A 25800-nucleotide genomic window follows, 5' to 3' on the forward strand; every position below is an offset into this window, starting at 1 on the left:
GGCCGCGGGCAGGCCGGCACCCCCCGCCCCGCTCCGCCCCGGGCACCGCTCACCTCACGGCAGGGCCTGCCCCGAGCGGGGGGCGCCCTCCGGGGCGGGCAGGGCGGCGGCGGCGCCCCTGGAGCCCCGCTGACAGGGACCCCGGCCCGGGCCGGCCCTGAGGCGGAGGCGGTGGCGTTGGGGCGGGCATCTCCCCGCCCTCTCCCCTCCCCTCCCTCCTCCCGCCGCGCCGCGCCGCCGCCCCCTCCTCCCGGGCCGCGGCCGGGGATATCCCTGGCCCCTCCCCGGCGGGCCGGCGGCGGCCCAATGGAGGCGGAGATGCTGTGCGGGCTGCGGGCGGGCTGGGGGCGCCGCCGAGCCGCGGACGCCGCCGCCGGCCCGGGGGCGCGCACACTCGGCGGGGAGCCGGAGGCAGAGGCGGGCGCAGGCGGCGGCGCCGGGGCCGGGACTCTGGCAGGCGGCGGCTGGGATGAGCCGGGGGGGCGGCTGTGGGGGCAGATAGCGTCCCGCGGGGAGGCGGCCGAGTGGGGCTCGGAGCGGCGGCGGGGTCCGCCCGGCAGCGCCATGGCGGCTCAGTGCGACCCGCTGAGCGGGTACCTGCAGCAGCCGCTCTCCGACCCGGGCTCCAACAGCGAGCGCAGCACCGACTCGCCCGTGCCCGGCTCCGAGGAGGACTCGGCCGGCCCGCCGCGGCCCCTGCACAGCCCCGAGTGGGGCGAGGAGCGATTCCGGGTGGACAGGAAGAAACTGGAGGCCATGCTCCAAGGTGAGGGCGGGGAGAGGCGGCGGCGGTGGTGGTCCCCCGGGGGCGCGGGGCGGTGGCGGCCCGCGAGGGGAGGGGGCCGCGTCCCCGGCCCGGCCCGCCATGCCCTGCCTTCCCCTTCCCGGCCGGGCCGGGGATCCTCCTGTCAGCCCCTCCGGCGCCGCAGAGGGGCGGCCGCTGGCCGGCCGGGCGCTGGACGCGGCCCTGGGGCGGCGGGAGCCCTGCGGGCCGGTCCCGGGCTCCCGGGCGCCGTCGTGGCCTCCCCGGACAGCGCAGCTGGGGTGGGGGGTGGAGGCTCCATGTCTCCCCCTGGAGCGGAGCCCAGCGTCGCGGCCCCTGTCCCGGCCTCGCCAGCGGCGGGTGGCGGGGGCGCCCCCGGGTCGTCAGATGTCGCTGGGGAGCGGGCCGGCCCCGGCGTCGCGGGTGGCGTCGGTGCCCGGCCCCGCCGGGGCTCGTCCCGCAGCGGCGGCCGGCGCGCTGAGAGGCTGCAGCTTTTTTGAAGGTCGAGGTCTCTCAGAAATCCCTCTTTAAAAGCACAATATCCCCGCTCTGGCAGGGTGGTTCTGACTCTCGGCTTTCGAGGAACAGCCGAGGCCGCCCCGTAGCGGGCAGGGAACCTCTGAAGCCGGGCGTCCCGGCCGGAGGAGCGGGGACGGCGCCCGGAGAGCTGACAGCGGCAGCCGCTGCCTTAGGACTTGCTCTGCCTTTGGCTCCGCTTTTTTTTCTTTTTTTTTTTTTCTTTTTCCTTGAGACTACATATTTTGTCGCAGTATGTTTTGAATTATCTAGCTCTCAGTGGAAGTTACATAGGCAGTTTTTGACAAAATAGTACAAGAGTAGCAATTGCTGGTTTTGTCGCTAAAGAGCAGATGAGTAGATTTAAACCAGCTGAGGATGTTGCTGAGTGGGGTGATTCCCCTGGGGTGTTCCCTGCTGTCTGCTCGGAAGAGCTCATGAGAACAGCGGTGAGTTTCAGGTCTTACATTGTCAGATGTTAGGGTGTGTTTGGATCAACAAGGAAAGATGATGATGTTTTTGAGAAGCGTGCTCTTTCCTCTGGGACTACTGTTTTGTAAACATTTAATGTTACACTAACATGGTAACTCAAGTATTTACATACATTTTTCAAAACAAATAAACCCCTGACAAATATTTCACTGTTGTTCATGTGGCGTGTCACATGGAAGGCATTTCATTCACTTACTGGAAACCGTAGGTACTGGCTCCCTGACCGTCCCCTGTCAGAGTACCTGCCTCCCCCAGCGATGGGAGGCTGCTGGAGCTAGCAGAGGAACAGGAGCGGGTGAGTTGGGTTGGCCACTGAAGAGCTGTGGTTTGACTTGGTGACTACAATGATTGGAATTTTTTTAATTGAGATTCTCTCTCCTGGGGGTGAGTTAATCTTTAATCAGTTAATGCTTTAGTGCTAGTAGAAAAATCTCATTATGTAATGCAGTAAAGAGGAAGGAATTCAGAGAAACAGAAGTCTCCTGATCAGCAACAAGTATTTATAAAGATGTGCTCATCAAAAGTGTCTTAAAACCAAAAACACGTGGGTATTGAAAAGAAAAAAGTATTTCTGTGTATGAAGTGGTAGGAAAAAGGGTCAAAAGTTACAAAGTGCTGTAAGAAGATTGAAGGTTGCCTTAACATTTTCCTCTAGTAGCAAAATAAATTTCCATTATCTCATCCCACACACAGTCCTTCCTTCTACTGCCTGAAGTAGTACGCATGTGAGGGTAAACAAAGCTGCTGAGCAGAATCCAGATACTGTATAGGTTGTGTCATCCAGTAGTAGCCAGTGTCAAAATGTGAGATTTTTTTTGTTTGCTCCTTTTTTAAAATTTGTTTTCTTATCCTCATAAGAGTGTAGTAAAAAGTGTATGGTTGATAGAGTACAGTGAATGAGTGCAAACAGAATGCTGCCTGCTTTTTGGTGTGAGGTTGCTGTATGTCCAGTCTAGAATACATATGCTTCAGGTGATGGTTTGAGGAGTTTTTGCATCAGATAGTTATCCTTTTTTTGTGAAGAAAAGCACGTGTTGGAGTCGATAATAAGTGATTTAGTGTGAAAACCTAAACTTTCTGGCTTATTGGTAATGAAAAACTGCTTATTAGGAAACATGAGGCAAACATAACAGTTCTTTCTGTCAGAAAACTGTGAACTGTTTGTTAAGCAGGATTGCTTTCATTCAGTTTCCCCTCCGTACCTTACAAGTTTTTATCTCATCTCTTGACTTCCTACAAGATAGGTTTTACTTATCCTTTTCTTGTAGGAGAATCTCAAGCATGGAGTAGCTCTGTCAGGGTGTCACAAAGATGTGCCTTCACGATGCTCTGTAAGTGGTACTCAGAAATTCAGAGTCAATTATACTGCTGATTACAAGCCAAAGCTGATTTTATTTTTTAACCTCCCCGCCCTCTTTTTATGTGGCCATCTTTTGGGAGTGGAAATTTTGACTCTCCCTAGTAGGAAAGGAACAATGGAAAAGAAGCAGTGTGCCTTTTGTTAGACAATTCATAGGGTCGTGTTTCCTATGGTTTCTAATACCAGATGCTTCACTGGAAGTTCTTAAAATATGCAGAAATTGCATCACGGAAGGGAAACATCTCTGTAGTCTAAGTGATGATGACCAGATTTCTGATTTCCAAAAGTTATCCCATTTTTTGCCCTTTTTTTTTTTTCTTTAATTCGAGCTGCTGTAAATACAGCTTCTTGTTCATATTAGATGCTTAAAGGCTCTTCTTTTGCTTTTACCAGCTGCTAGAGAGCATGTTTACACTTGGAAAGTTACTTTTTAAATGATTTAAAAACTTATGATTTCTTCTAGTGTTCACCATAGCTTTCTTATATTATGGGAAAGTGAGAATATGTCATCTTTAGTTCAGTTGTCTTTAAAGCCAAGTTTGAAACAGCATCTGTTGAAGAAACCTGTCAGGAAATGTTCTCATTCTTGCTTGAGGATCCCTTATTTTTTTGCTAGTCAACATCTGTTGTTTACTGTACTAATAATGAAATGTAAAAAACCCAATCAGGAGTAGGAAGAATACGAAGAAGCTCAGTGCTAGGCTTTGTGCTTCTGTTACGTTCTGTGATTGCGTTGCTAAATATATAAAATTCATGGCGTTTCTGCCATGGTTATTTTCATCTTTCCTGCACTTGATATTTTGTGGATAGTTTCTTGAGGGACGTTGCTGACTTCAGCAAGACTCACCTGGGCATAGCAGACTATATGGCTCCAGGGAACTGGGGTACCTTACTGTCAGACACAGAGTCCACGACTGTAGCTGTCTTTCAAAAAAGAGTTGATGTGCCTAGTTTGCTACCAGTTGTATCTGAAGCATAAACCAAATCTGAACTAAGGTGTCAGAAAATCTTGGTAGATTTGAGGGTGCTTCTGGTACTTTTTTTCCACTTGGAAATAATTATTTTAGTATTTTTGGTGTTTTGAGGTTTAGTTCTGAATAGACTTAAGGTAAGTATGTTAAATGAAAGGTAGAGGGAGCTTCTCCAAGAGCTTTGCTTTTTCTGTTTGGAATATCAGAAAATGCAAAAGCTGTGGTAAAAGCCTTGAACACAAGGATAATTTTTTTTCATGTTGTGTCCAACTACTTTGTATGACTGTTTTATTACTTGCTCATAGCTGACTGGAATAATGTTCCATAAACAAATCTCAGTCTTTACAGTGGGCTGTAAGCTATCTTATGTTGCATGTCTTCATCAGTTTGTTGGTGAACAGATCTCTTTAGAATAAACTCTTCTTTTGCCAGGAAGCAAATTTGAGTAAAACAGATCAGCTGTTCTTTTCAGCAGTGACAGAAGATGATATTTCATACTAGTCCTATTAATTATAGCTGCTCTTCACTAAATTCTGGTGAATGCTCAGGTGACTTAATACTGTGGGATGATTTACTTAGTGCGTGTTTGAGTGCCTGTCACCATAGCAGCTGAGTATTATTGCAAAAATGCAAAACACTAAACTTAGATTATATTTTTTGGACAGATTTTCTGACAGCTAATGTCACAGCAATCAATAGACTTAGACAAGTTGGCCATGAACCTTAAAAAACCAAAACAAACCAACTAAACAAAAAAAAGCAATACCTTTTACTCTTGCATGGTTTGTCTTATCTTGGCTACAAAGTGTTATGCCAGTCTTGCATTTCAAATAATCTTTTTTCTGCGTCGTGTTCTTTAACAGACATTGGGGGTTTTGATGGGATGTATGTACAGCAGCTGCTTAAACACTTTGTGACTTTATAATGCACTGTCACACAACAGGACTTGGGTAAAAAACCAAATCCATGCTGTCCACTAATAAGAGTCTAACTCTAGCAGTGGTGTGCATGCCATATTATATGTGGCTCTTTCTTTGAAAAAACAATGGTGTGCCTGTTGGAATTCTGTTTTTCTCTGTTCTGTTTTGGTTTTTTATGCATCATCTTTCAGTTTGAGGACTCTTTGGGGTAATTTTAATTATGGGATCTGAAACTTTATGGGTGTGGGTTTGTTGTCGTCCCCCCTCCCCCCCATGAGATAATTCGGCATTTACTTGACTATTGATAAACAGATGAAGAAAAGCACAGACCTCCATGCTCAGGAAACTCTTCAGGAAACTCTTCAGAGTACTCAGCACCACAAGCATCCTGCTTTCTGTTGAGCTCATCTTACCGAGCAGGTTGTGTTGATACTGAGTGGGAATCTTGGAAAATAGCAGTGCCCTGTGCTGATTTAGTAGTGACTGTCATTAGTGCCTTCATATGTTAACTGGAGTAGGTCAGCATTATAGGAATCATGCCAATGTTATGTAATGTAGACTTGATTTCTAAACGTAATAAAGGATCATTAAGGCTAAAAGTACTGTAACTCAAATTTAGTATGAACAGTCAGTACAAGCAGCTTATTGAGTACCTTTGTGTAGCTCTCCATCCTGCCATCGCAGCGTTGGGTGAGCACTCCCCTGTCCTGCTCCCTCAGTTTTGGTGATCTCTGCCTGTCATGGGGAGTTAGAAAAATGCTCAACTAGTTATTTTTTGCCAAGGAACTCCTACTTTTCTTAGAGGGAAGTGACATAAATACTTAGATAACTTCTTGGCACAATTTAATCTAGGTGAAACTTATTTACTGTAAATCTACTGAAAATCAATTGTTAATTCCTTTGCCTAAAGGTCACCCTTGAGGCTGTTGCCCGATCCTAAGACTACTTATGCAATGCCTAGTCCTCATGCTTGGATAATAACCTATTTATTTTGTTTGCTGATCCATCAGGTAAAACTTGCTGTATTTAAACAGGTATATTTTCCCTACTTAATGCATAACTATGTGGGAAAGTGTACTTTTAATACTTTCCTTGGACTTCTCTACTAGTTTGTTTCAAGTACAGAGAATGATAAATTGATAAGCGTGTTACGCAAAGGTTGGGAGGGTGGGGAGAAAAAACACTTATATTTGAATGTACAAAGAAGATGGACATGTTCTAGGAAACCTGGGCTGCTGCTGAGACTTTGCTACAAACAATAGTTTTATTAGAGGCTAGACCCTGAAGACATGAATTAATAGATTTTGAGCGAGTTAGTTGCTTAATGGGCAATCGTAACATAAATAGAATGGTCCTGACTGTGATGGTTTCTGTGTGGGGATGGCAAGCTCCGTGTTAAATTTCTGTTGGGTTTTTTATGTTTAAATGGCTAGGCAGGAGTTACTACTTCTCTTCTGGATTTTTTTTTTTGGTGTGTGATTGTGGCAGAAATCTGTATAATAAAACTAAATGTACTGTGATCCTTCAAATAATTAGTGTACCTTGCTTGCAACCGAAGTGAAAAATACTCAGAGTGCTATTGATTTATACTCCTGTTTAAAGTTTCCCGTGTCCCTGTTGAGCTTTAAGAGATGTGAAGTATGTCTTTTCTTTGACCAGATTCTTACATAAATATCTTCTCAAACTCTTTATTTTAGTAGGTTCTAAACACTGTTTCTTTTCCTAGAGGAAGAAAATGTTTTTTTCTACTAAATTGTGAGACTTCTTTTGGTGGTTTTTATTCTTTTTGTTGTTGTTGTTCCTTGAAATGCATCAGCATAACCTGGACAAGGACATAGTTGTGGGGAAACTGGAACTTTTCTAATAGCATTTACATTTGGTGTTTAACTTGCATGTAGCAGAAAAAAAAATATAAGTTCTTTGTCAGGTTTTCAAATCCCTAAAGTGCTGAATAGTCTATTTCTACAAAAATAAATATATGAAATGAATTTGTGTGACTTGTAGTTTAAAAATGTTCTTGCATTCCATTGTTAACAATTGTAATAATACCACTTTCTCAAGTTTCAGTGTTTTTTAAGTAGTACAACGGACTATCATGGTTTGGCATGAACTGCTAAGTTAAGTATTGCTGGCTTGCACATTCCTGTTGGTTATATTGTAATCTTTACCTCCATTGGAAAATATGTCCTATTTTGAGTACTTATTTCAGACCCTTGGCTTTATGCCTGTCAAACAATGAAACATGCTAGTTTTCTTTAATTTCAGACCTCTGTGTTGAAGAACTAATAGCTCTTTTAATTTAATCTTTTTTACAGTAATATCCTTTACTGTGAAGACTCAGTAGTGACTTTCATGAACTTTGAGCATAAAAACTAATATGACTACGTGTGAGTTAGAGTTCAGATAGCTTATTAATTGGGTGTACTTTTTGTAGCTGAAGGAATGAGTACTTGATTTAAGGATTTCTTCTTTAAGATGCTACCTGTTAATCAGTGGTAGTTTTTAAGATGATTTTGACTTAAGCAACTAAAAGCATTCCTTGAACATATCTGCAACTTTTGTTCAGTGTCTATTTTTGTTTATGACTAGGCTTTCTTGTCTCTGGTTCAGATCAGTATGACTGTATTGCATGGGGCAATGTAACTCTTCATGTTTCAGTGACTTTTATAGCTGATTTATGTAAAGATGTCTACAGTGATATCCTCTTTACTGGAATAGGAATACATAATTTTCAAAAAAATTGTTTCCTGTTAAAGGTTCATTGATGTTGTGAGGGAGTGCTCATGAGTGATAGCAACCCTCTGCCAGGTCACTGTATGTGTGGAGCTATTGCAGTAACTGTAATCCTCATAGAAAACACAGGGCTGTATCCTTTCTGCTGTTATCTCTCGAGTTGATAGAGTCTAAGGAATCTGGCTATTCAACAAGTTTTCTCATTTATATGTAAAAGTGTAGTTTTTGGATACTTGGGGGGAAAAACTCTTGATGTCTATGCAAGAAAAGATGGGTGTGATGTATAGGGGTTTGAAAACAAATACAGAACAGAGATAACACTAGGTGTCTGAATGGGTAAGTCACTTGCCTAGTAGCATAACTATGTTTATTTTTGTTGTTGCAAACCAGATTTCATGGAGAGGTTGATGGGCATGTAGCAACATTGGTCTGTCCCAGTCATTATCCTGGCTATGTAGCTCTAGTGTAACAGAAATACAGCATAGAAATCAGGAAGGCACGCAATAGGCATGTGCCTGCAGGACAGTTACAGAAGCTCTCATACCTTTTCTGGGAAATCCCCATGAGTGGGTACTTCCCTGAAGTGCCTGATGCTAATACAGGCAGCATGGATATCAGACAGGTGGAACTGGAGGTCTGCATGCAGTTGCAGGGCTATGATCTCGCTGAGGTTGGAGAGGTGTTGTGGGATAGCTCTTGGGACTGGAGTCCTTCAATGACTGGATACAGGCTCTTTAGGATGGACAGGTTGGGATGTTGAGGTTGAGGTGTTGCCCTTTTATGTGAGAGAGCAGTAGGGTTGAATGGAGCTCTGCCTTGTGGCAGATGATGAGCCAGTTGAGAGTGCATAGGTCAGAATTGGGTAGACCTATCTGGGTGGTGTTATGCATGTCTTCTACAGGCCATCTGATTAGGAAGAAGCAGCAGATGAGGCCTCCTTCAAACAACTGGAAAAAGCCTCCTGTTTGCAAGCCTCAGTCCCCATGGAGGACTTTAACCGCCTTGCTCTCTGCTGGAGGAACAGCACAGCAGGGCACAAGCAATGTAGAAGGCTTCTGGAGCGCATTCATGACAACTTCCAAACATAGGTGATAACAGGAGGTGCTCTGCTGGACTTTGTACTTGCAAGCAGGGAAAAGCTGGTCAGGGATGTGAAGATGGAGGACAGCCATTGAGAGGGACCTCAACAAGCTGGAGAAATGGGCCAACAGGAATGTCATGAAGTTCAACAAAAGGAAGCATGAAGTTCTGCACTAGGGGAGGAATTGCCCCATATGCCATCACAGGCTTGGGCCTGACAAGCTGGAGACCAGCATCCCAGAAAAGGACCTGGGATTCCTGAGGGACAATCTGATCATGAGCAAGCCTGCAGTGTGGCATTGTGACAAAGAAGCACAACAGCTTTCTGGGCTGCAAGAGAAAGGGTGTTGCCAGCAGGTTGAGGGTGATGATCCTTGCTTGCTACTCAGCCCTGGTGAGACACATCAGGAGTGCTGTGTCCAGGCCTTGGTTCCCCAGTATGACAGAGATATGGGCATACTGGAACAAGTGCAGCAAAAGGCCACAAGCTATTGAGGGACTGGAGCATCTGACTTAGGAGGAGAGGCTGAGATATCTGGGACTGTTTAGCTTTAATCTTGAGAAGAGAAGGCACAAGGAAGACCTTATTAATTTTGTATATGTGTGTCAGGAGGTATAAGCAGATGGAGCCAGACTCTTCTCAGTGCTGCCTAATGACAGGGCAAGAGGAAAAATTTCATTTTATGACTTTTCTCCTTTTTCTGAAAAGGAAACAATCCATAAAATCTGGAGACTTGTCAGTTTTGCAGTGTTTGGTGCTGAAGTGAGATCACTAATGTCTCTCTTTTGGAGAGTGAAGAGATTCTTAACTAAAAAGCTTAATGTTAATTTTTACATCTTCAATTGTTAAAATACTAAATCTAATATTGGACTGTAATATTAGAGCATAATATTTATTAATGTTTTGTATTGAATAAAACTATAAATACACATTTTTAGGTAAATTCTTGATCGGATACCAGTATTAAAAACGGCACTTTGCAGCCTGAACTGTACTCCAGGGTTGGTAAAATTGTGACTGAATATAGGGGTCAACTTGTTTTCCCCAGGGCAACAAGAAACATCTACTGGGAAAAAATGGTCTGTACATCCCACCTTTAAAAGTCCTAGTAGGATTTAGATTTTTTTTTTTAAACTTCAGATTTCTTGTGCCTGATTATTGATGCTTTTTAGTGGCATGTCAGTGAAACTTAACTTTCGACTGCTCCATCAGTATTTTATTTAGGTTGCCTTTTCATTTTTAAGCTGTGGTTCTCTTGAACAGGTAGAAAATCACTAATACTTTAAGTTTTTAGTCCTGTTCTATTTGTTTATTGTGGTTACTGCTGTTTTTTAGACACCACTTTATAATTTATGGTGGCTCCTAAATATAGGCTAATTATCTTCTTGCAAGTCAGTGTTTACCCTTTTATAGTGTCTCCCAAAAAAATAGATGTGTATGATGCCGTTTCACAGGCCAGTCGCTGACCACTGGCCTCTGCCCTGGGAACTGTTGTTTCACGATGTACAGTGAAGATCAAAATGTTGGGGCAGCTGACCTCTTCCTCTTTATACCCACTTTTTATTTTTTTTTGACCCTTGTATCAGCTCTTGTGCCAAGGCTGTATCCTGTCTTATTTCCTTAAATATTTATATATTCACAAAAAAAAAGAAATATTTTGGATAGTCTGTGTTAGGTGTTGATATAGCCAGGGCTTTAAATAAGCAGAACTGAGAACAAGTGACAATGCACAGCATGTTTCATGTTTCATTTGCTTGCACCAACCTGAATGATGCAGTCATGGGTTCGGTATGTGAGACGACGCGTGGTGACCCCGCTGTGTGGCTGGCAGCAGCATGCGTGCACGTGGCAGTTGAGTACGTACCCTAGGTCTGTTGTGTGCAAGGGCTGGGTCCATCTGATGCGGGCTCGGCTGCGCCCTGTGCCTGGGGAGGGTGCTGGCACCCAAGTCCCCACAGCCCCTTGGAAGATGGTGGCTGGGACAGGTGCTGCTGCCAGAGCAGGTCTTGGTGGGCACCTTCTTTTAGCTTGCTCTCCTCCACAGGAGGGGTGCACGGGTGCTGTGTTTGGGTGCAGATTGCAGTCTTGCCAGGGGTGCTGTGGCCTTTGGGAGCGTGACCAGAGGGTCCCTGGCGGGAAGGGGACCTGCAGCCTGGCTGGACAAATTGGGACACAGGTCTCCTGTGGCAATATATTGAGCACTGCTGCTTTGCTGCCTTCGAACAGCTTTTAAAATCACCGTCAGGCAAGGATATAGCTATCTCTAGTTACCTTATGTGCGCTTCTTAACTGTGCGAGTTTAAACTGAGGCATCAGGGTTCACTTAGAGGAACTGGATAAACTCACTGGAGGTTCAGTGGCCAAGCAGTGGGAGCTGGCTGCGGGTTGGAGTGGCTTCGCTGGTTCAAATGGTGTAATTCATGACTTCATGCTATGGCTTACGCTATGTCCTACTGAGCTTTACGTTCTTACTGATGACATGCTAACAAGTTGTGAAAACAGGACTTCCTAATGCAGTTTAGATTGGAGCATAGTCGTGTTATGTCTATCGCTTGGATTCTGTTGTGTAAACCACAGAAAATCTTGTTGCTCAATGTACCCTCCCTGGAAGTCTCTTCCTTGCACATGTGAGTGAGAACAAACAAGAGAGAACTTGTTCATTAGGTTTCTTTTCTTTCAAGGGTGAAGGGTTTTTAAACAATGCTTAAAATGTATCACTTGTGATGAGAAAGACAGATAATAATAGATGTTTCATTTAAAAGACATGAGATTTCCAGTCATTCTGATTACCTCCCAAATGGCCAGCTGCCAGCAGATGCTGTGCAATAAAGCTACTATTTTTAATGCTTAGGGTTTTTTTTAAAGTTTCCCAGGTTGATATCCCCTAGAACTTTAAAGATCAGATTTTGACCCATTTTATTAGAGGCTGAGGACTATTGGAGCACACTGTGGCCTCTTGGGAGGTCACTTGCACACACACCATCTGTGTCACACACAGATCAGCTGAAGATTTTTTGAAGACATAGTTAGCACCTGAAAAGTGATACTCATGTATGCAGTTAAATGTTTTAGCTGTTAGGCCATCTCTAGAGAGGTAGAAATGCAACCTGATAGAAATGTTACTGGACTAGGAGTAATATCCTTCATTGATCTGTCTTGAGACCTCGATTAAATTGCTTTTCTTTCTTCAGTCCGATTTGACTGTTGAGCCTTTTCCCAGAGGTAGGAAGCTGGTTACTGTGGTGCCAGCCACAGCGTGGCCTCAAATTCCCTGTTCCAATGCAATTCCAGTACTCACCTAGTGTGTAAGTGTTGTAATAAACCTTGTGAAAAATACTCCTTATGTAGAAAACTTGATAAACTTGTATGGAGAAGCTTTCTCTCAAATATTAATTTAGGAAAATAGTGACTCCCCGCTCCTCTTGGGGCTTTTTCCCTGTTGGGAACATGTGTAGATGCAAGTGAAGCATGAGCTGTCCATTTTGCATTTGCTAAACTTCTGTGCAGGCCAGGCCTGGGAGGCTTTGCGGAATCTTGGTTCTATTTTCTGCTAAAACTGTGTGATATGAATCAGGTCTGTAAGAATTGTTTTTGAGGAAAAATAAGCAGTAATCTTTGTGCTTATATGGTTATTGTGAGGCTTGCAGTATGAAGATGCTGAAGAATTTCTTTGTAATACTGTGGCTGTCATAGGTACTTTTTTTCCCCCCGTCCCACAGAAAGGTTTTTCTGATATTTTTTTTTCTGTGGGCCTGCCCAACATTTTATTTAAGAAGCTATGGGATGGTCATATTTTAGGTCTTTCAGTCCTTTGCTAAAGCTTTTTAATTTGCAAAGACAACTTCTACTTGTAAGAGTTACAATGCCACAGGATGTTTTTGCTCTAGATGACAGAATATTACAGAGCTTTTGGAAGCAAAAAATATAAATTAAAAATGAGTGCCAAGGAAAGAAAAAATGAAACCTTATTCCAGATGATTCAAGTGAAATAAGTATGTAATTTAAATATGAATATAAAGAAAAAAGATTGGGCTGTGTTATTTCTCACTTACTTGATAAAAAGTATCTATAAAAGCTAGATTAGTTGCCCATACTACCAATGAGATCACTAGCAGAACAAAACCAAAATGCTGTTCTGCTGCTTGTGGAACAGATCAGATCATGGGCTTTGTCTGATAAAACTTCATTCTTGGAAAGGAATTATGCTATGTTTCCTTGTGAGGAAAACTTGCAACATTGTTATAATGAAGTTCAGCTAAACAGTTTATAGTATAACATGTCTGAAAATGGGCATTAAGCCAAGAAAAGACTGTCCTGAAAGAAACAATGTTAATAGATAATTGGAGGTAGAAATCATTAATGATTTATCCTAGTTTAAAAAAAAGTGCCATTTCAGTCCTTTTGAACATAATATACATATGTGATTTTTTTCTTAATGTAATATGCACGTACACAAGCTGTCTATTGTATGATCTACCTGTGCTATTAGTATCATGCTATATAAATTTTTAAAATTTTTAATTGTATTGATATTCTAAAGTTTCATGGTGAGGTTACCAGCTATTCCAAAGTTTTAAATATATTTTCACCATGTCCTTTTTTTATTTATAAAATATTTTTTAATTCTACTTACAGGTGATGATACTTTTTTCCATTTTAAGCAAAGTGTGGTTTTACGAATCTGTATTGCCACTCTGAATTAATGGTTTAAATTAACCTTTGAATTTGCCTTTTTCCCTATTGTCAATAGCTTTGTGTGAATGGAGGGCTTTGATTATATCTATTTTTATGGGCTCTGTTCTGTTCAGATTGTGCCTGCAATAAATTTATTTGAATATATAAGATCAGTAACTTAAGACTAAGTGTCTTGAGAAATGTAAAAAATGAAATCCATAATTCCAAAATAAATATTAGGTCCATTAAGTAGATGCAGTGAAGCATTTTTATGTTACGGAAAGCTTTAGCAGATTGATGTCTTCTGAAGATAGTCCCCATGACCTTTATGGTAAGATAATTGAATTGCTTGAGGGAATATAAACTGGGATTCAGTGAACTGTTTGTGGCATAATTAAACCAGAAGCTATGTTGTAAGGTAGTTCCTGTGCAGAACACTACACTGCACTACAAAAGCCATGATGAGTGAAAGGTTAATCACTTGATGAAAAAAATCTGTGTTTAAAATCATATCTGTGTGTGTAATACATATATTTAAATAACAGATATGTGTATGTATTGTGTGTAATTCAAATGAAGGATACATATGCATGTTGTCCTTACTGTGACATGGAAATACTTCATCATGATCTACTTAAAAGAATACAAGACATGGTCTCACTTCTTCTGGATGTGGAATACATTTTTAAAATATTGCTTTATATAGTGGAAAAGAATCTTGGTACTTTTTTTTTTTTAGTAAAACAAACATAAGTGCTGTTTTTCCTTAGTAAATTTACTCCTGGAGTGTGTGTAAAATAGTGGATAAGAAAGAATCTGTTTCTAATCTATTCCATGTGCAGAAACAGTGAATAAATTAGATCAAATCTTTAGTCCTTTATAAGCAATTCCTTTTTGAAATACAAACATATCCTGCAGAATTTTCTTCTCTCCCTCTGTGTGGAAGACATGACTGTCATTAGAGTCTAGAATACATGGATTCTCAATATGTGTGAAATTTTTTAATGCACTAAACAATTGAACATGTAAGGATGTTTTCTGGGTTGCTTAGCAGCAGTCAGGTTTTTTACTTTAAGTGGCCTTCAGTGACATCTTTAGATTGTTTGGAGATTTGGCAGAAATAAAAAAGTCATTCCGGTCTTTGAAACATGAGGAATCATTTAAGCTGTGAAAAAAGTAAGGTCAGCTTATTGTAAAGTTTTGTTTATATTTAAACATTTACAAAACTTTATATTCTGTGTTCTTGTAAATGTTTGGGAGAAGTGAGTGCTAGAAGAGTATTTTGTTGCATGTTAAGTATAGTTTTGGGTGACTTACCACCTGAAAGATGCAAACTGTGATTACAGATCAATTGTATCTGAATTAATTTTTTTTTTAAATTGGGATATATCTAGTTGGAAGTATGTTTTCTGTATTTATATATAGAGCTGAGTATTGTTAGTGGTGTTTTGAGTTGAGAATATAATTCAAACCAACTAAAATGTAAAATATTAAATATACTCTTTTTTTCCTTATGGTATATCAAATGCATATTTACAAGAATCTTTTAATTGAGCAGGTCTCCTGTATCGCTGCAGAGCTGGTGTAGGCACTGCCTTCCACTCTGACTTGAATAGCCAGCAGAGTTTGAGACTGGTTTTAATACGTGTTAAAGGGTTATGTGCTGGCAGCTTCCTGCTGTGGCTCCTTGCTGACTTAAGATGCTTTTTGCGTCCCTCTTCCCTGCTACCTTCTTTCTACATTGCACAAGTTAAAGAAGCGTTCGTCCTCCAAGCGGAGTAGTCGTTTGGGTCTAGTGGGAGCGTGCTGCTGGACTGAATAAGACTTGGGAGAAGCGAGTGGCTGAGTGAAAGGAAAGATTTACATAGCTGCCCGTGCAGGTTAGCCAGACCAGAGTTTTAGTAGATGGGTATAAAGGCCAAGTTTTTCAGACGGATAGGAAATATTTTTAAAGTGGGAAATCTTGGGACCCGAGAGGTGAACGGAGACGTGACTAAGAGGATTATAAAAGTCCAGTAGCTTTGGACACACACAGGAAAGATCTTGTACGTTGCACGGCAGCCAGACGTGCTGTTCGGAGAGGAGCTGCTCTCGGCGCTTCTGTTCAGCTTCTCTTCTGCTCTTTCTGTTTGTACTGTTTTATGAGAGGAGAGGAGGAGAAACCCCTCACCAGCTCTGTTCTGCCTCCTCCCAGCAGCGTGATGAATCGAGATCGATTGGAGCACGTTCGGCATTTTTGCAGCTGGTACACAGACTCAGGGCTGTTGCCACTTTATGCGAGTGAGAGCAGGCTAAGGGCAGGCACAGGGAGCTGGGAACCCATGGGGGCTTTCTTCCCTCCTCTCCTAACCTGCACTTTCAGAGGGAGTAGAGCTTTGGTGAACACTTAAATTTTTAGTGTGGTCTTTGGTATAAACACTTTCCTACTTACATACCCAGGCTTGCCTTCTTTCCACGTGATGTGTTGAGTAGGGAGACCTAGCGCATATGTCAGAAGAGAGCTACTCCAGTTGATCAGATCTGCTCTACTGGCATGGAGGCAGTGGTAAGACAGTTGGGACGAGTGCGTTTCCTCTTTGCAGCGGTAAAGCAAATTCAGATGCCTCAGTGCATATTGGCTTCCATATTAAAGATTTAAACTGGAGGACCATGATGTAGAGCCGCTGGTTGTACGTCAGTCATCATTGCTTTGCATCATTCTACTCTAAAGAGAAAAGCAACAGCCATAAAATAAATTTTGTAACCTTCTAGATAACGCTAGAGATTTTAAGATTATAGCTTTGAGTACAGCTGAGTATTCACTTTGTAAGACATTGGTATTGTGCTGTTTTACTGATCATCTTAATATCTTGCAAAGTATTTAAAAATAAGTTAGAGAATATACGTATTTTTAAGGTAGATCAATTTTACCTTGTAGTGTGATGGTAATGGTCAATTTATGGAAAGAGTTTCTTTTTCTGAAACAGTTTAAAGTCCTTAGTACTTAGCATTATGTTGTAATTTATCCTTTCTTAGATCATTTTAATAATCAAAGAAATAAGAACGCATTCTTAACAATGTCTGAGTAATTTTATATCCTGCAAAGGAGTTTAACATCAGCAAAAGTTAAAACATTATAGTCTCTTCTAATTATAGAATAGAAAAATCTTTCATTGTGGTCTCTTGTAATTCCTAAGTGATGTAGTCTTCTCAAACATTCTGCTCTTGGTCTGTATCTCTTTAGTTCAGGTTCAGAAATGCAGAGGCAATTTATCTTTTTAAGTAGTTCATGAGTTAAACTTTGTTAAATTTAAAGGGAGAATATTCTAACGTTTTTGAGGACAGAAGAAGAGATGAGGAGGCTTGTTTAGGAGGAAGACACCTTTTTAGGCAAGTTATTATGTAACTTTTAATTTGGGATTTTTTTAATATGCTCTAATAACTCTAGTACTTTCTTCTGTAAATGGCAGTTACTGCCCCAGATGGACCACAGGTCCAAACTAGTATGTTGCCAGCTTCCTTTCCTCAAATACAGACTGTTTTGCGACTTTCTGGCAGGAACTAGTTAATTACTGCAAAGTAGAGGTTGGCATCTGACTGAACATCCACACTGAATACATTAGGGACTGGTGCTTGAGCTGGCTCCTTGATGCTATTTCTCTAGCAATGTAAGAATAGTTTTCTTTTCTGGAGAAATCTCTCTAATCTGTGATCAAGTGGGCTCATGCAGGCACAGTTAGAGCTGGTAAACATTTCACTGTGACAGCTTAGGCAACAGAAGCCAATTTGTTTTTTTCTAAAACAAAATGTTTCTTCTGACACCTGAAATTCGGTGATTACTTTTCAGCAAGTTACAGAAAAGATTTGTATCAATTTCTGCAAATTGGTTTTGCCAAGGTTGTGGGTTCATAGTAGCCAAGCTGTCTCATGATTTCAGGGTAGCAACTTAGAGCTGAAAAGTATTTTATGGTTAAAGCCAGTTGAGCTGTAACAGGAAACCCAAATCAACCAAAATCAAAATAAAAGAAAAAAATGCAAACAGGAAATGTTGCTTTTTTGGCACTCTTAATAATAATGACTTATGAACTCTAGAAATGGAGTAGACCATCTAAACTTTCACCTCTGTTAAGTCTAGATTTTTTTTTTTATTATGAATGATCGAGATTTGCAGAGACTTTCAGAATCTTGTGAGCTTTTTTGACTTTTATTCTGGCCATTCCAATGTTATTTCCTCTGTGTCAAGACAGCTTTGGGAGGTTTACTGTGTCTGTGGAAAAGGAATAATTTATAAACTTACATGCTTTTCCTTGCAGAACAATCTACTAGTCTCAATACAACTTAATTAGTCCTAATTATATGCACTGCCTCATTATTTTTAGTAATGTGCCAAAAAAGCAAACGATAGCCAAATTCTGGTTTAAAGGGACAGCTGAAATAGTCGAAGTAGCACTGGTAAAAACAGCATGAAGGAAGAAGCTTAAAAGCATAAATTAAGTGATAAAGTAATTGTTTGCCACAGTAGAAAACACGGTACTGTCTTGTTTATCTCAAGAACAGGTGGTAGAAGAAATTATTTTTCTCAGATAATGGAACTGTGTGAAGTTTAAAGATTGGAGCCGCATCTGATGCGTCGTACTTGTGCTATTGCATGCAGTTGATGGTTACGCTTTTGTAATATCTTGAGCTCAAGAATAACTAGTACTGATGGTATGTATTGTCTTTAGAATGTGGCCAAATAAACTGTGTGTGTTGTTTATAATTTATTTTTGTGAGAGTACCTGGATTTCAGTATTAGGAGATGGTATTCTGATTCTTGGGTTGCATGTCTGTCAGTATGTGGACTTAAGTTTTTGGTTGGTTTGGTTTTTTTTCTTTTTAACTGTAAAAATAGACTTGATATAAAATCACTAGGAGTCTCTCCTCACTGAGAAACTGGGAAAATTCCTATGGATTAATTGCAACTCTAGGAAGACTCAGTTAAATAAAGTCAATAGTAGGAGGCTTTGCTTGATACTTATCATGTGCGGGTAGGGCTGTGTTTGGCATTTTTCTGGAGTAGGCATAATGCAGTTGTATGCTTTTTATTTTAAGTATTTAAAATGCTCATTTTCTCTGGTGTCCATTGCATCTGCAGAGTGACAGTGAAGCTGAGCATCTGCTCTGCTGCTAGAGTTCTCTCTGCGGTGACTTGGCCTTATCCTTTCTCAATGCCTTTGTGATTTAAGGTTACTGAATGAGGGCTCCTTTAAGATTTCAAGAGCTAGTTCTTATGCAAATACCTCATGTCTGGAAGTAGAAGTTTCCAGTATGATACATTTGCAAGAAAGCTCTGCTAGTATAACTTACAGTATTATTAACCTTCTTCCTCTTCAAGTGCAGTCTTCTGCAGCCTTGAGATACTGTTTACTTTGCTTAAAGACTCATGAAACATGAACTTTCCAAACATTCAACAGAGGAACTAGAGCAGCAAGTCCTCAATTGTCCCTTTCTGCTTAGTTTTAAAGCTAATCCATTTCAAAGGCATGAAGAACGTACTTTTTCTGTTAGCTGGCTTGCACTGCACGAAGCTATAGTTTACGTTGTGGAACATCTTGAAGTCTCTATTATTGTAATGGAAGAGGAATGTTAGGAATCTTTTGTGCACGATTTATTTTTTGCTGCAGAGCTTTCTGTATCCTTCCTTTGGATGGTGAAGAGCAAAGAGTGTGATTGCTTGTTCAATTTTTCTGTTCCTTAGTAGCAGGCATTTTCTGATGCAAGGGCTCCATGATCTATCCTCTCCTTCCTGTCTTAGGAAAAAAAAAAATAAAAATTGTAGCATTGGCAATTTAGGTAAGATACATATCCTTAAATTTACCGTTTTCAGCTCATGGCACACCCCTGCTTTTTGTTTGAGTGGTTGGGTTCCCCCCCCACCCCCCCCGGATGACTTAGTGGCATTATTCAGCGTTACTCAAGGCTTTGCATAGTTCTTGCAAACCTGTGAAAATACTGACCTGTCTTTCTCCATCCTGAGTCACTGTGTGTGAATAAGAAGGCTGAAATAGAGGCTAAGGGCTCTATATTGAGAAGAACACATCATTTAAGAGGGTGGTCTGTGGAGGGTTTTTTTTTTTCTTAAATTCTAAGAGGAAGAAGCATTAGAGGGTAAAGTTAACTTGCAGAACTTCCCAGAAGTATAAATCTCACCCAACACGTGAAAGACTGCTTTTGTGAGGGCTTGATAAAGCCTAGCGGAAGTAATGGAGGACTTGAAAAATTTCAGATTTTTCTGTCATTTTGATACTTGCCTGTATGCATTGCAATTTGGTGTTGAAAAATTATGTGGCTTAAAATAGTCATCAGAAAGAAAGTGAGACTTGAGTTATAGTGTGTCTGCCTTCTAGGTATACTTTTTTTAACGGGGTTTTTATATTCCTGCTATTCATTGTTTATCATTTTCTTGTATTAATCTCTTAATACAGACTTTGGAGAATGAAAACCTGAAGCGATTTTTGGAAGTATTTATTAATTGGATCTGATTACGAACTAGAGCAAGGCATTGTTGTATTTTTAATTTTTTTTTTAAAAATCAACTACTAACTGGTGTTTAGGGGAGACAGTAGCTGAATATCAGTACATAAGGACCAATCTGTGTACTCCAGCGTGGTGATGGTGGTTTTTCACTGAAATACAAAACTGAGATCCCCTTGGCTGTCAAGTGGCAAAGGTGCCATTGTATTTTTACTCTCCAGCAAAACTGACTACTTGAGGTTTGGCTTATCGTTAATTTTTTTGAACATAAAATGCTGATATTGTTCCTTTTTGGCTGAAGATACTACTGATGGCTATTGCAAACAAGCATATAGTCATTTTTTGTATTGATGGGTAACTTGTCGTCCTTCACAGAAGCCTGACCCCAGTACATGCTTATGTCTGGGAATGCTGACTTCGAGCTACTTTACCCTGCTCTCAAATGCACTATATTTCTTTAGGAGGGTTTGCAGTTCAAAGACCCTTGCCTGTTTGAAACAAAACTGTTGTTGAATTAGAAATTGTGTTCATATGGTGTTCTTGCTTTTCCCCATATCAGCTACAGATATGGTTATTGTAAATTAAAAACAATTTATTTATATGATTGAATTGAAAATAATTTATATGTATATGCTCACTTGTGTTTTACATTGTATAAATCAAATGCAGTTAGGTACTTCTCAGGAGCAAATGTGGCTCCATACATAAAGGAGTCCTTTTTCTCATATTACTTATCTTTATCATTCCTAGGTATAATTACTCTCAAGAGCAATCTCTTCTAGTGTTCCTGAATTATGTCTGTTTGCTGTGCTTCTTTTTAAAAGACACTTGGATAATATGTTTCCTTTTGCCAGGCTTATGTGATATTTAAGTTGATGTTTTTGGCTGGTTATTTCTCGGCCTGTTGTAAAATAACTTTATCAATACTTACGTACGTGTTAAATAAAAACATGCTTTCCTTTAGTTAACAGCCTAACATTACCTGCTGCCATAGCAATCTTAATCTTTATGTGTTCTTGGATAACACTTTGTTAATATTTTTTGTTCAACAGCTGGCCGTAGGTTTGGTTTCATTCACTATCAAGTTCTCAGAGTGACATAATGCTCCTTGATTATAAAATATATCTTAAAAAATGATAAGGCTTTTGTAATATGTCAGCTCTGCTTCAACAGTTGGATCTGGATGCATGCATTAATCATGTCGGTTAATTATGACTACTCTAAAGAACACAAATTGTCAGGTAACAGGGCAAATAACAAGGTTTTAAAGTAGACTTGATTTTTCTCATTGGTTCACTGACATTTCTTCCAAATTAGTGAGATTTCCATGTCATTTAAAGTGAGTGTTTTGGCAAAAGCTTTATGCAGGCATGAAACACATGGACAATGTTTATAAAAACTGGGATATTTTGCAAGTACAACATGTTGAGAGGTGTTACACAATGCTTAGTCCAGAGTGCTTTATACTGATAGGTGGTAATGTCATTCTGCTTTCAGTGATAAAGCATTACGATTTTTATATTGGTCACCCCATTACTTAAAATCTGCTCTAATTTGAAAGAGCTATAAGCCTTATCAATTATTATGCAGTGTATTGTAGGCTGTCTTTGAGTATTTTTGAGAAGAGCAGTAAAGAGTAAAAAGGCACTTACCACTATACTTGAGACTATGTAAGCTTTTTGCTTTAGTACTGAATATGCATACAAAAGAAAATGTAAATATAGACTTTAAGGGCACTGTTTATGCTGGTGAATGTCATGTTGGGATATGCTAAATGCTTGCTATGATGCTTACCATCATTTCATCATTAATTGAGATGTGCCTTGCGCTGATCAGCAGACACTTAAAAATGGCAATTTGAAATACTAAGTCATGTTTGAGATCATTTGTAAATGTGCATTATGATGTATTAAAACATTCTGCTACAGATTAGGTTTTGATTAACTTTCTTATTCTGTGTGCAAGTTACTTTATTACTGTGTAAACACTGAAAAAGGAATTGATGCTTGCCATAACACAAAGAAAAATATTCGCATGAACTTTTACTGAAAGGATCTGAGTTGAATAATACTGACCAGAAATGGTAAAAAATTATTCCTGAAAACAGCATTACATTAAATCAGCTGCACTAACATCTTGCTACCTAATACTGTTTTTGTTTGCGAAAATACAGTATTTCTTGATCTAAAGCTCCCACACAGGAACTGGAGGCAGAAGTAGGCCAAATACAAGTTCCTTACTCTTTATCATTTGTTTTCCTAGATTTTGGCAGAAATCGCACATTCTTTGTTTTAATTTTTCACTTCCCCACACTTGACATTTTATATCCTTTAAGTTTACAAGTTTCTTTCCAGTTTATTTTGCATGAACTTACAGGGTTTTGGTGTGGTATCAGCTTTTCTAAGCAGGCTTTCTTGAGTCTTAAAAATGGAAAAGAGGAACTTTAGTTTCAGAAATGCTCAAGGTTACTAGATAAATGAGTTGCGTAACTCAGAATTACAGTTGTCTAACCACAAAACAATGCTTTCTTGTTTACTTGTGGTCATTAATTTAGCTTAAGCATTTCCTGTACTGTATCACAAGGTTGTGTAAATGGAGTTTTGTAGAATTTCTCTGGCTTACATATTTCTTGTAAACTACAGTTTTAGAAATAGCTTTGTGTCCATAAAAATACAAATTAGCTAGCAGGGGGCTACATACAACTCTTTGAGATTGTACACTGTAGGCAACGATTTGCCTGCGTGTAAAAAGAGAGGAGTCTTATGATTTGAGTGACATGTTTTGGGCCTGTTTGTGTAGGCAACATAACTTCAACTCTCCACTTTCTGACTGTTTCTTAAACACCTCGTTCAATTTAATAAAGTTTGAATAAAAGGTTCACCAGTCCACGAAGGCTGGCTTTCAAATCTTGTTAGGCATACTCATAAGTGATGTTTATTTAGAATTATTCTGATACCCATAGCAGTTTAGCAATATTAGCTTTGACTGCTCAAACCTATTGGAGCTTTCAGTCCTCTGCAGGATTGCTTCCTGAATACTGAAAAGTGCAAATGAAGATTTTTTTTTTTTTTTTTTTTTTTTCTTCTTCACATCTTGCAGGTGTAGCAGTTCAAAGGTGTTGCCAGGACTTTGCAGTCTCTTGGGAGCGTTTCAGCTGCCCTATAGCAGGACCTTGCTTCTACAGGGTGGAAATCACAAGGAATCATAAGGTTAATAGATCTGGCTTTCTAAAGACCCATCTGTTAAGAGGGTTGGGGGGGGAGCTTTATATTTCTATACATCTCCCATGTAGCCGGAATACATAAATTGGACACCAAGAAAAATTGACTAGAGTATGTTTGTGTATATGAAACCATGGCCCAAAAATACATGTGGTGTTTGATGGACGAGCTATAAAGTTGGTGATAATCTTTATTCCTATAGCATGTTCATTTTTTTTTTTTTTGTAAAATGCAAAATTTGCATCCTTGACTAATTGTTGTCATCTTTAGATCAGCCTAAATTTGGGAGGAGTCCCCATGTGAAGATGGCTAACAGTTTAGATCAGTGCTTTAAGGTGAATGGGGCAGTTAAAACTTCTCATCAGTTTTCCACCATCCATATGTAGTCTTAGTGATGTGTCCTTCCAGCATGCCTGTAACTTCAAAAAGAACTTTGGGGTCTTTCTGAGGGACAAGTCTCAATAGCGTTGAGCTATTTGAATATATATCATTGTATGTTCTGCCAAATAAGGTTTGGTTTTGTTTTGCTTTTTTAACCTTTGGGTGGCTAACTTGTGGTCTCTTTCCTTTGACTCTGTAATACATAGCATGAGCTCAACTTCAGAATACTTGAACTGTCATGCATTCTTGGGAGGTTCTTGGTTCCAAGGCAATCTGGAGAAGCTTGTGAATTTATAGTACATAGGACTGTAAAGCATTAAACTGAGCAGTTCTCAACAAACCGATAATGAATATGTTGCTTTGCTGCTTGCTTATATAACTTGAAATTCTGCTTTTTATATGCCACCCTTACAGTTAGCTTGTCAAGAATACTTAGGTTTTCTGAAATCGTATTTAGTATACTGAATGCAGTATGCAACTGGTTAGTTTTTTCCCCAATGAAAAAGATTTATCCTCTGGTCCTTCAGCTCTTCATTCACTGTAGAGATAATACTATGTTGTAGTTTTTCCATAGTTATTGATGTAAAATTGACTAGAAATAGTTGGTAAAAGAATGTAATTATCATTCACCTGAAGTTCACAAGGATTTGCTACCGGTCTGCAAACATTATAAAGAAAACTTACTTTGAAAAACATGTTAGTAATAAAAAGTTACTCTACCAGTGTAAGTGTAGAATTTTTTGTGGAGCTGCGTCTTTTTGTCCAGAAGACAACTTTCTCCTGGTGCCAATTTAGAGCAATTTTTTTCTGAATATGTGTGCGCTATGTCTCAGTCCAGTACTGTTTATATCCATAGCATTGCCTCAGTGAAGAAGCAGGTAGGATTTCCCGAATGGAGTAATTTAACTTAGGAGACAAAACTCATGTAATTGTTCTCACTTATTTTTGTCTAACTCTCCAAAATCGGAATTCTTTTGCTTGTCTTAAGCTAGCTGTCATCTTTTCTGCTAAATAGTCCACAACACTGAAGTAAGGTCCACACACTAACATCGCATGATTTGAGCTGGAATGAATGCTAGGCTCCTGGCTAAATTTTACCACTGCAACGTAAACCAGTGCAGGCTTTTATCTTACTGTAAACTGTATCTAGAAATCCTCGTTATACAACATGACATTCTTTCTTCACTCTGTGTGTGTGTGTGTATGTTTTTATTTATATTCATATGCATAAGCGTAATGATTTAATGCTTTGGCAGCTGTATATAGCCGTTGTGTTTTTTAATATGGGAACTGTTCATAAGAAAAAAATCATGTAGATGTTGAAAATGTGGACATAAAAACAGCTGTGAAAATAAAACTTTTTCACCTTTACCAGAAGGGTCTAGACTTCTTCTGTGCTTTGATCTTCTTACCTAAACAATTACTTCATTTCCTTAGTTTCTTAAAAGCAGAAAGATCTTGATGTTGTGAGTAAACTTTAGTTTGGTGAAGTAACTTTATATTGCTGTGTTTTTGTGCAGATACATAATTTGGATTCCTTGCCTAGCTAATGTATGGGAAAATGGGTGATGAAGTAGTGCACGCTTTGTTGTGGTGAAACATAGCTCTAAATTTGATGTACGGATAAGTTTCTCATTTCTTCTACCTCCACCCTTAGGGGAGATCGTCCCACTCTCTCTTCTTTGCACAACTACTTTACAACTTCCACATTGATGTTATTTGCTCTGTATTTTGCAATGCACAGAACTAATTGTATTTTTCTTGAGTGAAACAGATGAACTTGTTTTATTCAAATGTTATCTAGATTATGGTGATATCTAAGAATAAGCCAAACTGGGACAATTTTTTTCTGTCTTTAAAGCTGTGAACAGTATGAATTGAGACATGCAATGCATTGCTGTGAGTTGGGTTACGTGTTAAAATGTTATTTTTACCTTCTGTGTTGAAGTATGAGGTTTTGTATTTTCTCCGTTTTTTAATTAACTAAATACTTCAATGCCTTGCCCCAGTGCCTATGCATGTACTTATTTAAATCTGTTAATATCTTATGCTTTTCTTCTTGGCTTTTTTAACTTTGTCCTTTTCTACTTTGTACTAGTTTATAGCCCGGTTATGCTTTTCATGAATTATCTAAGTGGGCTTATATTTTTCTGCCTGTAAACTTGGACTTCCGGTTTTTCATTCAGGAGGAGTAAA

The 25800-nt window shown here is 40.0% G+C and overlaps 1 protein-coding gene across 1 annotated transcript in view; it reads left to right on the forward strand.

Annotated features, from left to right (window-relative positions):
• Positions 1 to 549: 549 nt before the first annotated feature.
• Positions 550 to 25800, forward strand: part of BICC1 (BicC family RNA binding protein 1) — a gene marked incomplete at its 3' end in the record, with an annotated part of 110850 nt that continues 85599 nt past the window's right edge. Inside the window, exon 1 of the mRNA XM_082309735.1 lies at positions 550 to 766. Within this exon, the coding sequence (XP_082165861.1) occupies positions 565 to 766 (202 nt within the window). The 5' untranslated portion in view covers positions 550 to 564. The remainder of the gene's footprint in view (positions 767 to 25800) is intronic.

The sequence above is a fragment of the Platalea leucorodia genome (genome assembly GCF_965183815.1).
Source record: "Platalea leucorodia genome assembly, chromosome: 4".
Lineage (NCBI taxonomy): Eukaryota > Metazoa > Chordata > Aves > Pelecaniformes > Threskiornithidae > Platalea > Platalea leucorodia.